The sequence below is a fragment of the Pithys albifrons genome, chromosome 7 (genome assembly GCF_047495875.1).
Source record: "Pithys albifrons albifrons isolate INPA30051 chromosome 7, PitAlb_v1, whole genome shotgun sequence".
Classification (NCBI taxonomy): Eukaryota; Metazoa; Chordata; class Aves; order Passeriformes; family Thamnophilidae; genus Pithys; species Pithys albifrons.
Genome location: NC_092464.1, coordinates 6,913,552 through 6,926,762, shown reverse-complemented (window position 1 = coordinate 6,926,762; position 13,211 = coordinate 6,913,552). Strand labels below are relative to the sequence as shown.

At 38.0% G+C, this 13,211-nt stretch overlaps 1 protein-coding gene across 2 annotated transcripts in view; it reads left to right on the top strand.

The window, feature by feature from the left end:
* The window catches only part of XYLB (xylulokinase), an 83,682-nt gene that overhangs the window by 10,737 nt on the left and 59,734 nt on the right, over positions 1 to 13,211 (top strand). For both annotated transcript variants that reach the window (XM_071560711.1, XM_071560710.1), the window contains exons 8-13: positions 1,817 to 1,889; positions 6,268 to 6,386; positions 7,583 to 7,664; positions 8,655 to 8,695; positions 9,106 to 9,221; positions 11,208 to 11,323. In XM_071560711.1, coding sequence (XP_071416812.1) covers positions 1,817 to 1,889; positions 6,268 to 6,386; positions 7,583 to 7,664; positions 8,655 to 8,695; positions 9,106 to 9,221; positions 11,208 to 11,323 — 547 coding nt within the window. The remainder of the gene's footprint in view (positions 1 to 1,816; positions 1,890 to 6,267; positions 6,387 to 7,582; positions 7,665 to 8,654; positions 8,696 to 9,105; positions 9,222 to 11,207; positions 11,324 to 13,211) is intronic.

The following is a 13,211-nucleotide window of genomic DNA, read 5'->3' as shown; positions in this document are numbered from 1 at the left end:
ACCTTGCAATTTTGTTACTGTTTCAGCTTGTATCTCTGCATCTGGCTGTGACTGAAATGCCGTGGCTTGAAGCAAGTAAAAACTCATGGAAAAATGATGTAAATGAGAGAAAGATTCCAGTCCTATGATTAGAATACGCCAAACATCCAGACCCAGGAAGCCAGGACACTCCTGGTTTTGTATTACTGCAGTTCTTGATAGCATTAGTCATATTCTTTTGTGTTTTTTTAAAATACCACCCCTGCATGAAACAATTATTTCCACAAGAAAGTGAGTTGCAAAGTTAACTCTATATAAAGTTAACTCTTATGGGAGAATGATGAATTTATTTTGCTCTTTTTTTCTTACACATTCTCATTGTGTAACCTTTACACCAGTAAGGTATGGGATGAAACAGAACACTAACACAGTCTGATTATCAACTTCAGACTAAATTTAGAGAAAGATGTATTAATGGGGGGAAATAGGTCCATGGAATTGAGAAGCAGTCAGGCCAATTTTAGACTTTGAGGGCTGGTGGCACTGATGGCCCCTTTTACCAATAAAGCTTATGCAAGATGTTTTGTTCAATCACAAAATATTTCCCTGCCAGAGCTGCTCTTGGGGACCCTCAAGAAGCACTTAGCAGCTTGGCAATCTCAATGACACATGGAAGGTGGATGTTTTGCTCCTGTAGGTCAGCTTGCTAAACTGGCTGATTCACAGTTTAACTTCATCCTTTTTCCTTCCATTTCAGGCAGCTAGTGCCCACTGGGGCACCACAGAAGGTAGGCCTTTGTTATCTGAGCAAAATGTGATATATTCTTGGGGAGAGATGCATGAAGAGCATCATTAAATTTCCTGGCCATTATAACAACCTCTCGGAGCTCTGGCGATGGGCTGCCCTTGAATGCTCTGTGAAGCAGTGGGGTTGTGATCATTAATAAAACACCTGTCACTGCTGGCTCGCTCACCCAGTAGGGATTTGATTCTGTTTAGTTATTGGATGACAATCATATTTTTTCTCAACTAGTCCCAGGACAGAATAAGAAATTTGCCAGCTTTTGTGCCAGCTTGTTGGGAACAGGCAATACTTGATGGTGTGGAAGGTGTGGGGGTAGCTGATTAACTTGAGAGTTCCTATAGCAGGTGTGAAGGGGAGGTAAGTTCCTGTTGGATCATTGAGCTGTGTCATATGGCTGGGGCATTTTTGGGCCATATTAGAAGCCCTGCAGCTGGATTTAATGCAGTTGGAACATATCCTGAGGCAGAGCTGCAGGTAGTGGTTCAGTTCAAAGCCTTTTATTGCCAGCTCCGGGGAGTAACTCCTGGGAGGTCTGAGGTCCCAGCTGGGATGAAGGCAAGGGGTCAAATAAAGGGGCTGCCAGAGCTTTGCCAGAGCTTCTATAAAGCTTACAGACCTGTGCTCTGGATGAAGCAGAGCATGGTTTCTGGGAATTTCCCCTATTGTCAGAAGACAGGTGTTTTGGGTTTTTTTCTTCTTCTTAGAAAGTGTATTTCCTTGCAATGAGATTCTGTGATACCTCGAAGTTGTGAATTACTTCATGATAACACATAATATGCTAATACACTAGGTGTGTTTTGCATGTTTCAGAATGCAAAACTATTAACAGCTTTTATCATGGGGTTACTTTTAGATTGATATCTACAGTATTACTGAGACAGTCAGAACTGAGTAATCCTTCTAGGTGTATTTTCTTATGCTTTCTGTGCCTAACATTAATCTATCAACATTTGCTGCTTTGAATTACTTAATTATTTACTTTCGTTGAAGTGAATACTGATGGGGCTCACTATCTCTCACTTTTTCTTGCAGAGAATCTCTTTGGTTAGTAGCTTTGCAGCTTCCCTTTTCCTGGGAACTTATGCACCCATTGATTACAGTGATGGTAAGTATGTGGGCTTTCCTTGTAGTGACAATTTAACAGGGAAATTTTCCTTTCTATCCCCACCTTACATAAAAGGGGGACAAAGTCTCTACTATTTGTTTTCAGTCTTTAAACTTTAACGACAAGTAGATTTTAAGCCAAGTTACTCCTTTCATTTGGTTGCTACTTTTGACAGTGCTGTCAGCTCTGCTTATCTATCCCCATCACATTGGGATTGCCACTTCCATAAAATGGATCCTCAGAAAAGATTCTTAAATGCCACTGTAGCTTTTTTTTTCATTATTTTGTGATGCTAAAAGGAATGTTGAAATATCTTTTAAAGGCATCAAAAAGTTGTGGATTTTTAAACTGGACTTAAAAATTCTGATATTTGTTCTTTGTTTTTTGCTGGTTTATCTCAGAGTTACACAGGATGTGAACATGATGTTTATTGTGATTATTTTTTCCCAATCTAACTGCAGTATGGGCCTACAACAGAAGAATATTTTCAAAATGAACTAGGAAAAAAGCATAAATGAAGCAAAAAGGTACTAAACCCAGTTAAAAAACCAACAACTTCAATATCTCTCTATTCATCATAACAAAGACAAAAAAGTGACAAGGCTACTGTCTCTCTTTTGTGTTGTGTGGTATCTCAGTTACCCAGCTTTTAAATGGCAATTTTAAATGACAATTACAAAGGAAACCACTTTCCTGGAAGCTGTGCTGTTATTTCTAAATAGCATTTTTGATTCCTTCTCTGAAACTCAAAGAAGATATATTTCAGGGCTGAAAGGTTAGATAACAAGGCTCTCTGAGGAATTTTTGCATTATAGAGATGTAGTTGACACCCATGTGTTAAGACCAACTTATTTTTTCTCCTTTGTTGTTCCATCAAAGCTCATAGGGAAAGACAAGACACCTCAATTTTAGCTAATGGGCAACTTACTCAATATCAGATCTTCCAGTTATATTTGAGAGAATTCTAATTCCAGTAATAAAATATAAGTGTAGTGTATGCAGTAGTTATTTGGATCCAGCTGAAAAACTCGTTTTCCTGTCATTTAGAATTTCTTGCAATTCACTTGATCTTTTAAGTTGCACCTGTGTATTGTAGTTTAAAATGCATCTCTCAAAATAATGTTCAGATAATAGACCTATTCTTCATTTCTGTAGGTTTAACTTCAGGTCATATCATCTTTAAAAAACCCTGTCAAATCATTTTGCTCTGCACAATAACTTATCTCTCTAAATTTGCAGGTTATTGTGGGAAATGTGCTATTCAGTTTCAGGATTTTTTTCCTTTTCTTCTTAGAGGCCCAATCTCATAAGGTTCAAATCACTCCATGTGAATGGTTGAGCACCTCGGGTGACTGACTTTAAAAAAAATGAAATTACATTCTAGTGGAATAAAGAATGATTTTCATTTATATTGTGCAGATGTTAAAAGTAAGATACATTTGGGACCCAAACAACTTGAACACTTGGGGCATTGTTTGTTTTAGAAGACACCTTAAAGAACAGTAATTCAGCTCTTGATCTTGAGAAGCTTTATCTTTTGAAATGCTTTTCTAAGAGCCTTAGACAAATCATAGCTTGGCATACTTGTTTTCTGTTGTTCTATCAAAAAAGGATGTGTTGGACTGAAGCCTTTTCAAAAGGAGAGTGGTGGGCTGAATTTACTCCTAGTGTAGCTTGTGAGTTGGCAGCAGTTACACTGCTCATGGTTTTAGCTCACTGAAAAGGCAATCAAGAGGGCTGTAATACCAATGCACTTACCTGCTTATAAACATACAAATATTGATCTTTACTTTGTTGATTGATAATGCTGGTTAGTCTGCATCCTTTGGCCATTGTAATGAAAGTGTTTGTATTCGCCCCCTTCTCCCCAGGTGTTCAAGCACTTGCACTTTTGTATATGTAATAAATATTAGCAAGTCCTGATTGTGTTCCTGGTCATTTTATACTAGAATTATGCATTGAAATACAGAATCCCGCTGATCTTTTCCCCAGTCCTTACTAGACCATGACCGTGGCTTTTGACCTTCACTGCTGGTGGAGTATCCATTTGGACTGACAAGCTGAAGGGCTGCCTTTGATTTTTGTTTGTTTTCTCCCCTTACTTCTCAGATTATTATGAATTTTATATGTTAAACCTTGTGGTGTAGATTGTGACCAGAGTTACTAAAGTGAGGAACTTGGTGTGCATCATTTCTCATATAATCAAAGGAGCATTCAGTGTAGGTTTTTATTTTCCACTGACTAGAGATTCTCATGCCCACAGCTGGATAGGATGAATCAAAGCCAACAGATTAATAGTTCTTTTAAAATAGTTGTTTCACATCTTTTAAATGAGGTTCTGAGGTTGAGGCAAATTAGCTCATCTCTCTTTCCTTAGGCCCATTAAAGTCTTTGTGCCTCTACATCTACCAGTCAATAAACTGAAGTGGTTTTTTGGTATAATATAAACATTCAGTTATAAAGGTTAGTGGTTTTCCAGTTTTATGCAGGAAAGATTGGAGGCTGCCCTTACGTCTTGCCAAATTGCAGTGGAGGATACTGGTTAAATGTTTCTCAAGGCTTGCAGGCTCTGGAGTAAGAACGATTTTTTCAAAAAAATTCATGGAAAACAACAACCAACCTTTCCCTGGTAAAATTCCTATTAAAGATTCTGTTCCTTACTGATTAATTTAATTTAGTGTAGGGGTTCTTGGCCTGGGAAAAGTCACAGACTTGTGTATTTCCTCATATAAAGCTTTCTTATGCCTGAGAGCATTGAACACGCAGCTGCTCACTGTTCTGCCTCTGAGAAGTGCAGACAGTGACTCTGGTCTGAGTTTAACTTGGCAGGACTCAGTTTACCCCTGGAAAGAGGGGATGGCTGGGTTTAAATCTAGCTCGTTAGAGTGATCTGACAGAACTGAGAGAAGCTTGGATTATTCCTGTGTCTCAGCTGGAGAGAGCAACACTTTCTGTTTACAACACTGTGTGGAGCACGAGGTCCAGACCTTGTTGGTAGTGCTTAGAATTGGACTGCACAAATATGCAATTCATTTATAAACATTATTAAACTCATTATTAAGCCTGTGTAAAAAAGGCTTCTGGGAGCTGACAGGGTGGGCTCATTTGTGCCTGTGTAACCAGCAGTGTGTGTGTGTGGAGAGTGTTGCAGGCACGTGCCCTTCTGCAGAGCGTAAGCCCTGCTGGAGCCCTGTGATGTGCTGGCTCAGATGTGGGCTGCATTCTTTTCTTCCTCTACCAACATCACAAACATAGTTTTGTTCTACAGACACTGCATATGGCATCAACTTCAGCATCTTTATGATTTTAAAATCTTAAAGATGTACTGAATGGAAGTAAATTTCAGGTTTTCCACTGTGCTCAACTGAGAATGTTTCTGAGATAAATAAATTGTGGGCTAAATGGTCTTTGAAATGAAAATGCTGTTAATCTAGAATAAGACTACAATGTCCCTGAGCCACGCTAACCAGCAGCTCATACAGATTTTTAAGTCTAATAAAATATGCAATTTAAGGCATCTTAGAAATGTAAGCAAGGGGTGTGGAGTGCTTGGGATGTTATGTAGATTCAGCCACTAAATAACTCCAATTAACTTTAAAACCAGCAATAAAACAGTGAGGAAAAAGCAGTAAGAAACCAAAACAAAACTGCACAGGCCTTCCTCAGATGTAGTGATAGTTCTGGTGAGGAAACAGGTGACCAAGTCGGTTATTTAGGTTGCAAGGTTGCCTGCTTGCAGGTGTTGCAGGTTTCACTTGGCCTGTTCAGCGTTTCTGAAAATCATGACTTTGGTGTTCAAAACTGGACTTGCCAAACTAACCTCAAAGTTAGAGGCTAAATGTTTGAAAATTTGGCCTCACGCATGTTTTTGACTTCTAAGCCTTTTTTTGTCATCTCTGATGAGGGAAATATTCATATGGAGAAGGATTAGTTAGCCTGGATTTTGGTGCTTATAGAATACTCTACTCAAAGGTAGGAGTAGTGTAAAGCCACTCCACCTGGGGGGAATTCTTCATTGTTAAGTCTCAGGTGAATACAATATGCCTTCAAGTGACAGGTGCTGCATCATCTTTCGTTAATTGTAGTGAAGTCTTTATCTAAGGTGGAGGATTTAAGGAGGAGTTGATGGGGGACACCAATGTTTTTTTTTTACTCTTTATTTGGGAATATCTGAATTGTTTAGTGCATTGTGCATCAGAGGAGCATTTTCTGCTGCTTTTACGGGTGAAAGCTCTCCACAGACTGAACAATTAGTATCCTTTATGTTTAGAAGAGCTGAAACCATTCTCTTTGAATGTAAAATATTCATCTTAAATTTTCTGATACAGTACTGTCTTTGTTTAATCTTATACTCTTCCTCTTTTGGCCTGTCTTGTAGGTTCTGGTATGAACTTGCTGCAGATTTGGGAAAAGGTGTGGTCAAAGTCCTGCCTTGATGCTTGTGCACCTGGATTGGAGGAGAGACTGGGATGCCCTATACCATCCCATTCAGTCCTGGTATGTGCCTTTCCAGAAGAGTTGTAAGCAACAACTGGGGCTTTGTGCTGCGAGTTGTGCTAATAGCATTTCTTGGAGTGTGTGTTCTTTGTGCATGCACAGAGACACAATCACACACAGTTATCCTCAGAGCAAAGCTGCTTGATTTAATATTTCCAGGTGTGCTATGGATGTGTATTGCAGAGCAGATACATTTTTGGAAACCATTAGTTGGCATCCATCATAGCTTTAATCTCCTTGGATTCTTGCATGCCCTGGTCTGTGATGAGAAAATTTTTGGTTTATGCTCCAGTGATAACAATTTTTGAGGTTTCCTCCCATGCCCACAAGCACCTGGTCACTGCAGAACTATGCCCAGGTATTTATTGCTGCAGAAACAGAACCCAACATTTGCATTTCTTGACAGAGACCTTGTTTTAAACCATTTGTAGAGTTAATGAGGTAATCTTTGTGAATAATTTGGGATATTTAAAGCTCCTCAGTTCACATAGCATAATGGTGAAATCAAATCAAGCCTCACATCTCCTAGAGTAAATGAGTTTAGTCTTACTACCCAGCACAAAAAGAGCTATTGCTTTAGCTGGTGCACATGTATAACAGCAGAGATACCCATCACCTGATCCCTCAGAATTCTGTGCTAGTCTGTAATGGAGAGGGAGATATAAGAAATCCTTATAAATGTCCTTGTGTATTTTACAGATAGTTTCCTTCTCCTGATTTTCTCTATGGCTATCAAATATAGCTTAAAAGAATACAGTTCTTGACCCCTAAAGTAATAGGGGTCATATTCCAGCATTTGATGCCGTGATGTATATTAATATTGTGTTTCCTCTTATGTTTGCATTGAATTTCTAATTTCATTGTATTAATATTCATGTATATGTGCAAAACAGATAGAGGTGTTTATGTTACTTGATGTGAATAACTGGAGAAAGACCCAAAGCTAAAATGCTGCTATTTACTGGCCTATGTCAACATCTAGTCTGATGGTATTTCTGTGTGGTTCTCAACAACAACAAGAAAAGTGGGTTAAAAGTTTTTAAAATATTAATTTTTGCTTTAAATGCATAAAATTATTATTGTAGCTCCTTGGTTTTTTTCTCAGTTCTGTGTTACAACATGTTATGTCATACATTCCAAGATTATATTTCAATTCTTTTGAGCTCTTTTTCCTCTTTCTTTCTTTCTTTCCTTAGGGAACCATTGCTCCATATTATAGCCAGCGTTACGGGTTTAGCCCTGACTGTAAAGTAGTAGCATTTACAGGAGATAATCCAGGTGAGATGATTAACTGTGTAAGATGCAGAGAATATGGTTCTGCATGTACTGAAATTCTAAATCAGTCTCACTGATTCTCAGGTGCTCCCCATACAATGAAAGAATATTGGGTTTATCAACATTAATTCCTCTTTCCAGCACCCTTCCCTCACTGATTTTTCTGAGATCGAGATATCTTGGATGAGCTGTGTATGACAAATTAAGTCTCTTTTACCAAGTAATCAGAGATGAATTAATTTACCTCTTGATAACTTCAGTTTTTGTTTGCTTGCTCCTAAGAAACTATCCTTACTGTGAACTGCTAACATTTTAGCTTAGAAAATATGAATTAAAAGATGCTGTTGTATCTTTTCAAGCTAAAAGTTGGGTTTCTCAGAGAGTTAAAGCTGTACTTTTTTCAGACTGATAGAACTCAGTACAAGGGAAGGTGTTAATTTAGGGTCATTCTTTTGAATTCCGGAGACTGTTTCAGTGTAGAGCAAATTTTTCTGTTTCTCAAGACTGTGAAAATAAAATACCTGTATTACAGTATCATATGCAGGTTTGAATCATGGTGGAGGCTTCCTCATGCTATATTTTACATTCATATTCTGGGAGTTGGGTAAAATGCACTTTCCAAAAGTCCAGTTTTTTCTTCTAGAGATTCAAATCCAGCTTAGACAGTAAATATGTGAGTAGTCTGATGGCAGTGGGAGTGTTTCTCTTTTAAAGTGTGTTGTTAATCAAGGGTCCACTCTATTTTAAACATAAATACATAAACTATTAGATAACCGTGAAGTTCTGTAGTTTTTTGTCTTGAGCATTTTGATGTTGTTAAAAATCACTCCCTTGCCCATCTTTTACGGTGCGTAGACCAAGGCTGTCATGAGCAGATTTGCCATTTATGTTGTACTTCGGGATGGTGAATGCAATATATTACAATATCTAATACAATAGGCTGTGTTTGAGTCAAGGAACTGCCTTTTTATCTGGTATTCCTTTTGCTTTCAGCATCATTGGCAGGGATGAGACTTCAAGAAGGAGATATTGCAGTAAGTCAAAACATACTCCTGAAAACTGTCTGTATCCTCAAATACTTGAAATACATGAAATGGAAATGGTTGTAGGTTACCAGTCAAATATACCTACTAATGTTGATTTTCTCTTTATTGGATTTATGCTTGTTTTATTTCTATCAATCTGTAAGGCGCCTGAAAGATTTTAAGTAAACTCTTGTGACTATTTTTAACCAATGCTCCAGACATTAAAACCTAAGTCTCCATCTAGTATGTATTTCACTGGCATGACAGCCTCAGTCAGAGCTAGCTTCAACAGGAATCCAATTGACTTAATGTGTAATTTAAAAACAATTAGTGGTAATAACAAATGGTTTTAATTTAATTTCTGTATTGCTTTCCATGCACATTGTGATAACGCTTCAATTACTTTTTTTCCCCTCCAGATTAGCCTTGGCACAAGTGACACATTGTTTCTGTGGATCCAAGAGCCAACTCCTGCCTTAGAAGGTCATATCCTCTGCAATCCTGTTGATTCTCAAACATATATGGCACTTTTATGGTAATATAATTTATTTTTTTGTACAACTGGGATCAATAACATATACTTCTTTCTCTGTGTTAGTGTTTTTATTTCTTTTGCAAAATGATAATGAATAGAACATTCAGTATTCTCTACGGTATATGGCAATCTACTGCTGAAACATTTCCATCAATGTTATAGCATTCCTATTGTTTAATTTGAGTAACTGAAACTGCAGAGTTGTGGAGGATAAATTCTCATGGCAATAAAAAGCTGAAATTATTTTTGCGTGTATATAGAGCCAGCTCACTATGAATCTCAGGTAATACATTTAATGCACAGGAATAAAAAATCTTCTGAAATAGGATGTGAAATGTGTGAGGCTTGACCAGGCTGTATAACTTCTGTGCTCTTCTAGTGGTCTAGAGGGGACATAATGGAGTAGGTGAAGATTCCACTTCCAGAGAGGAGTTTAATCAGTGCTGTTCAGGGATGTATAAGGCTGTGCATGAGGCAAATAGTGAGATCTCAGGAAATCCAGCTGAGAGAATGATCTTTATGGTAGGTTTAGACTGTTGTAAGCTGGGAGTTGTTTGGCCCCTTGCCAGCCAGGTAGGTGGAAAGGTGGCCTGAAGCTGTTTGCCCTCACTGAGTCACTGTATTCTGGATTAAAGCTTCCAAACCAGGTCATAGTGTTTAGGCAAATATTTGCAAGTAATATGCAGATAGAATTTGTGTCTAAATCCCCTGGATTGTAGATGCTTGAAACTCAAAACTTCAACCAAGCTCAAGTCTGCCTTTGAGCTGTAGTGTTGGGTCTTATCTGTACAGTAGTAGATGACAGTGGGAACAGTGTTCACAAAGCTGAGTTCAAAAGCGCAATGTTGATTGCAGGTTACTGAGTTTCATGGTGTGATTTCCCGGGAGGCTTTTTGGATTTTTTTTTTAAATTTACATTTGAGTTTCTCTCTTACCTAATATGTTCCCTACTTTTTCTGTGTAAAAGAGCTGTATAAACTGAGGCATTTTTCTGAGTAACTGTTACATTGCTGTTCTCTTACTGCAGCTTAACATGTGGTTTAGTGGAGGCCTTGGAAGTACTGAGTTATTGGCTTCTGTTCTCCTGCCTACTCATTTCTGGCCTGACACTGCCCCTTTTGCACCAATGCCTCTTTATTTCCAGAATATTAGAGATAATAGAGGACCCTTAGTAGAAGAAGAGTGCCTGAGCTACCAGGCGTAGTATTTATATAGAAAACTCAAGTAACTTCAGCTGGTGCTCTAAGCAAATTCAATGATTTCCTTGCCCTCATTTTGGGTATTTCTGTGCCTCTCCTGCTGAGTTGCTCTGATAACTCTGTGTTGGAGAGTATTCAAACTGCTTTCCCTTGAGTATGAGTCCAATGCTGCAGTATTTTGCAGGAGTGTGATGCTCACAAAAAGTGACTATATAAAGGGTGCAAAGACCATAAACACTGAAGAGATGCTTACTTTACTGCATTTTTTTCGTGGCTCTGGACCACAGGCTGCAGATGCAGCTGTTGTGCCTTTCCTTTGCCAGGTCCTGGCACAGATCTAGACGTCGTAAGTCTTGTTGGACCCAAGCTGGTTCCATGCTGGTACCATAGTCCTGAAATAATAAATGCAATATAGAGAAGCCCTTTCTCCTCCTTCTAGAGCCATCTCAGAGTGAGCTTTTGAGCGAGTACTTCTCTGAGGAGATGCCTCAGGTGTTCAGAGCTAGGCTGGGTTTAATGTGCCCTACCAGACTTGGATCCAAGTTCGCTCAGTGGAGACACATATACCACCATCTCTACACTTAGTTCCTCAGCACATTTGCTTTCTCTCTTATCTCATTTTCTCCCTCTCTATCTCTTTCAATAATGAAGTGATTGGATCTTTTAACTTGTCTAGCTTTATTCAGCTGGTAATCTAAACACCTATATTGAGTAAATGAACAAAATGCTTTCAAAATCTGGAGCCAAATGTTTTAGAAAATGCATATGATATGTTTGTGTGTTTCAGTTTTAAGAATGGTTCTCTGATGAGAGAGAGGATCAGAAATGACTGTGCTTCAGGCTCCTGGGATGAATTTTCCAAAGCCTTATCATCAACTGTTGCTGGAAACAATGGAAACTTGGGTATGAGCCTTAGCAGGGCTGGGAGTTTGAGGGTTTGCTTAGACACAGGCTTGAGTGGGTGTTGTACCTATGTTTTACTTGGGTCATGATAAAGGCCAAGAATTAAGTTAACTAGAGCAAGGGAAATTCCTAATGTGTATGTTGACAGCCTAAGTGTCATGATAGTGTTTTCCTTCAATATTCACTAAATAAGAAAACTCTATTTATGGAGTTCTTTTGGCCATTGGAAGGGTGTTAGTAGCATTTTAGCAGCAGAATGTTTACAACTAGTAATTTCTGAATAAGGCTTTAATTAAAATTTTTTTAATGAAGACTCAAACTAAGTGAATTAAGTAGCTCCATATTATTTCTTTCTCAGTCATACCGCTAGAATCTTGTTCATGCATGTTGACAAAGCAGTAATGTCAAGGGATACCCAGATTTCTTGCATTTTCCCCCAATGTATGTCACAGTAATTTTATCCTTGTTTTATCTCGTGTTATGGTAAATGAATGAATTGAAACAATTATGATGATGGAAGTATTTAAAAAATACTAATAAATTCCTGCATTGGAAATTTTATGTTGTTTTCTTTTCTACAGTTCAACATTTTGCAAGTCTATAGCTCTACAATATGCATATGTATAATCAAGATCAAAATTTAACCATTGCAGAGCAGGATTTGAAATCATTGCCATCCTCCTAGCTGTGAATTTATATGAGTTAAATTAATGTCAAAATTGTGGGTAGTAAAGATTTTAAATGTAGATGTTTAAGCTGTAGAAGACTTCACTCCTCAGGAAAGTGAATTTAAGGTACAGCCTCTTGACACAGTGAGATTAGATTTTTCATTTTTAGAAGCTCTGTTATGTTGTCTGTCAAATCCAATCTCTGTAGGATTTTAAAATGTCCAAGAAGCTCTTTTCACTAGAAGACAAATCGATGGAGGTGTTTTAGAAAATGGAAGAAATTACTCTAAAACCCCAAAGTCAGCCACTTTAGACAGTATTAAAAAATTGCAAGTTGATGAAAATATTGTTCCTCATATCAAGGATACCAAGACAGTGCCTTAAAGTTGTAAAATTTGTGTTATATTATATTAATTTGGCTATCTCAATCCTCTATAAAATTGATGTTCTGTGGAAGTCATCCCCAATAAGCTGTATGCCAGAATAACCTCTAGGTTTACATGTAAAAATGCAGTAATCTCCATAGTTTGAGTGCCTGGGCAAAGCAAAGCAAAGGTGTAAGACACCCACCCTTTTGTCCCTTGTTCCCTGCACTCCCTATTGTGTGAGGAGATTCCTCTGCAGAGGTTTGGAGGTCAGAAATGAAATTTGGGATATACATCCCTTGACAGGGTCTGCAGATCTCTAACACACAGTGTTGCTTACTGACAAGTTTTCAGAATGTTTGCCTAAAAAGATTATATATGCTAAAGCACAGTATTATTTTTGGTGGTTTCTTTTTTTTGCCTCATAGTCAGAGGTCTTGTAGGACAGCCTAGTTTTTGTTCCAAGGTCTGAACCTCAGAAACTGTCTTAGTTTCTTAGCTATTCTGTTCAGTTTCTGTCCTCATTTTTTGGGAGTCTCCTTTCTTGAGTATATTTTCTTACCAACCCTTGTTGCTGTCAACATAGAGGAAATCTTTTTCACAGTTTTTGTCTGTCTGTCTATGAAGCATTACTTCATTTCTTCAGATCTCATCAAAACTATTCAGAGACAAGTTCTGCTTCATGACTTAAAATATCTGATGTTCTATAATAAGCTCATGAAATCTAATGCAGACTATGAGGTGTTCCAATATTCCTATACTCTTCTTATTAACTTGCCATTTTTTTCTGTGGGTTTTTTTCCTTCTTTCACCCTTGCATATGACCTACCCAAACTACTTCTAGTGTGTGTTATA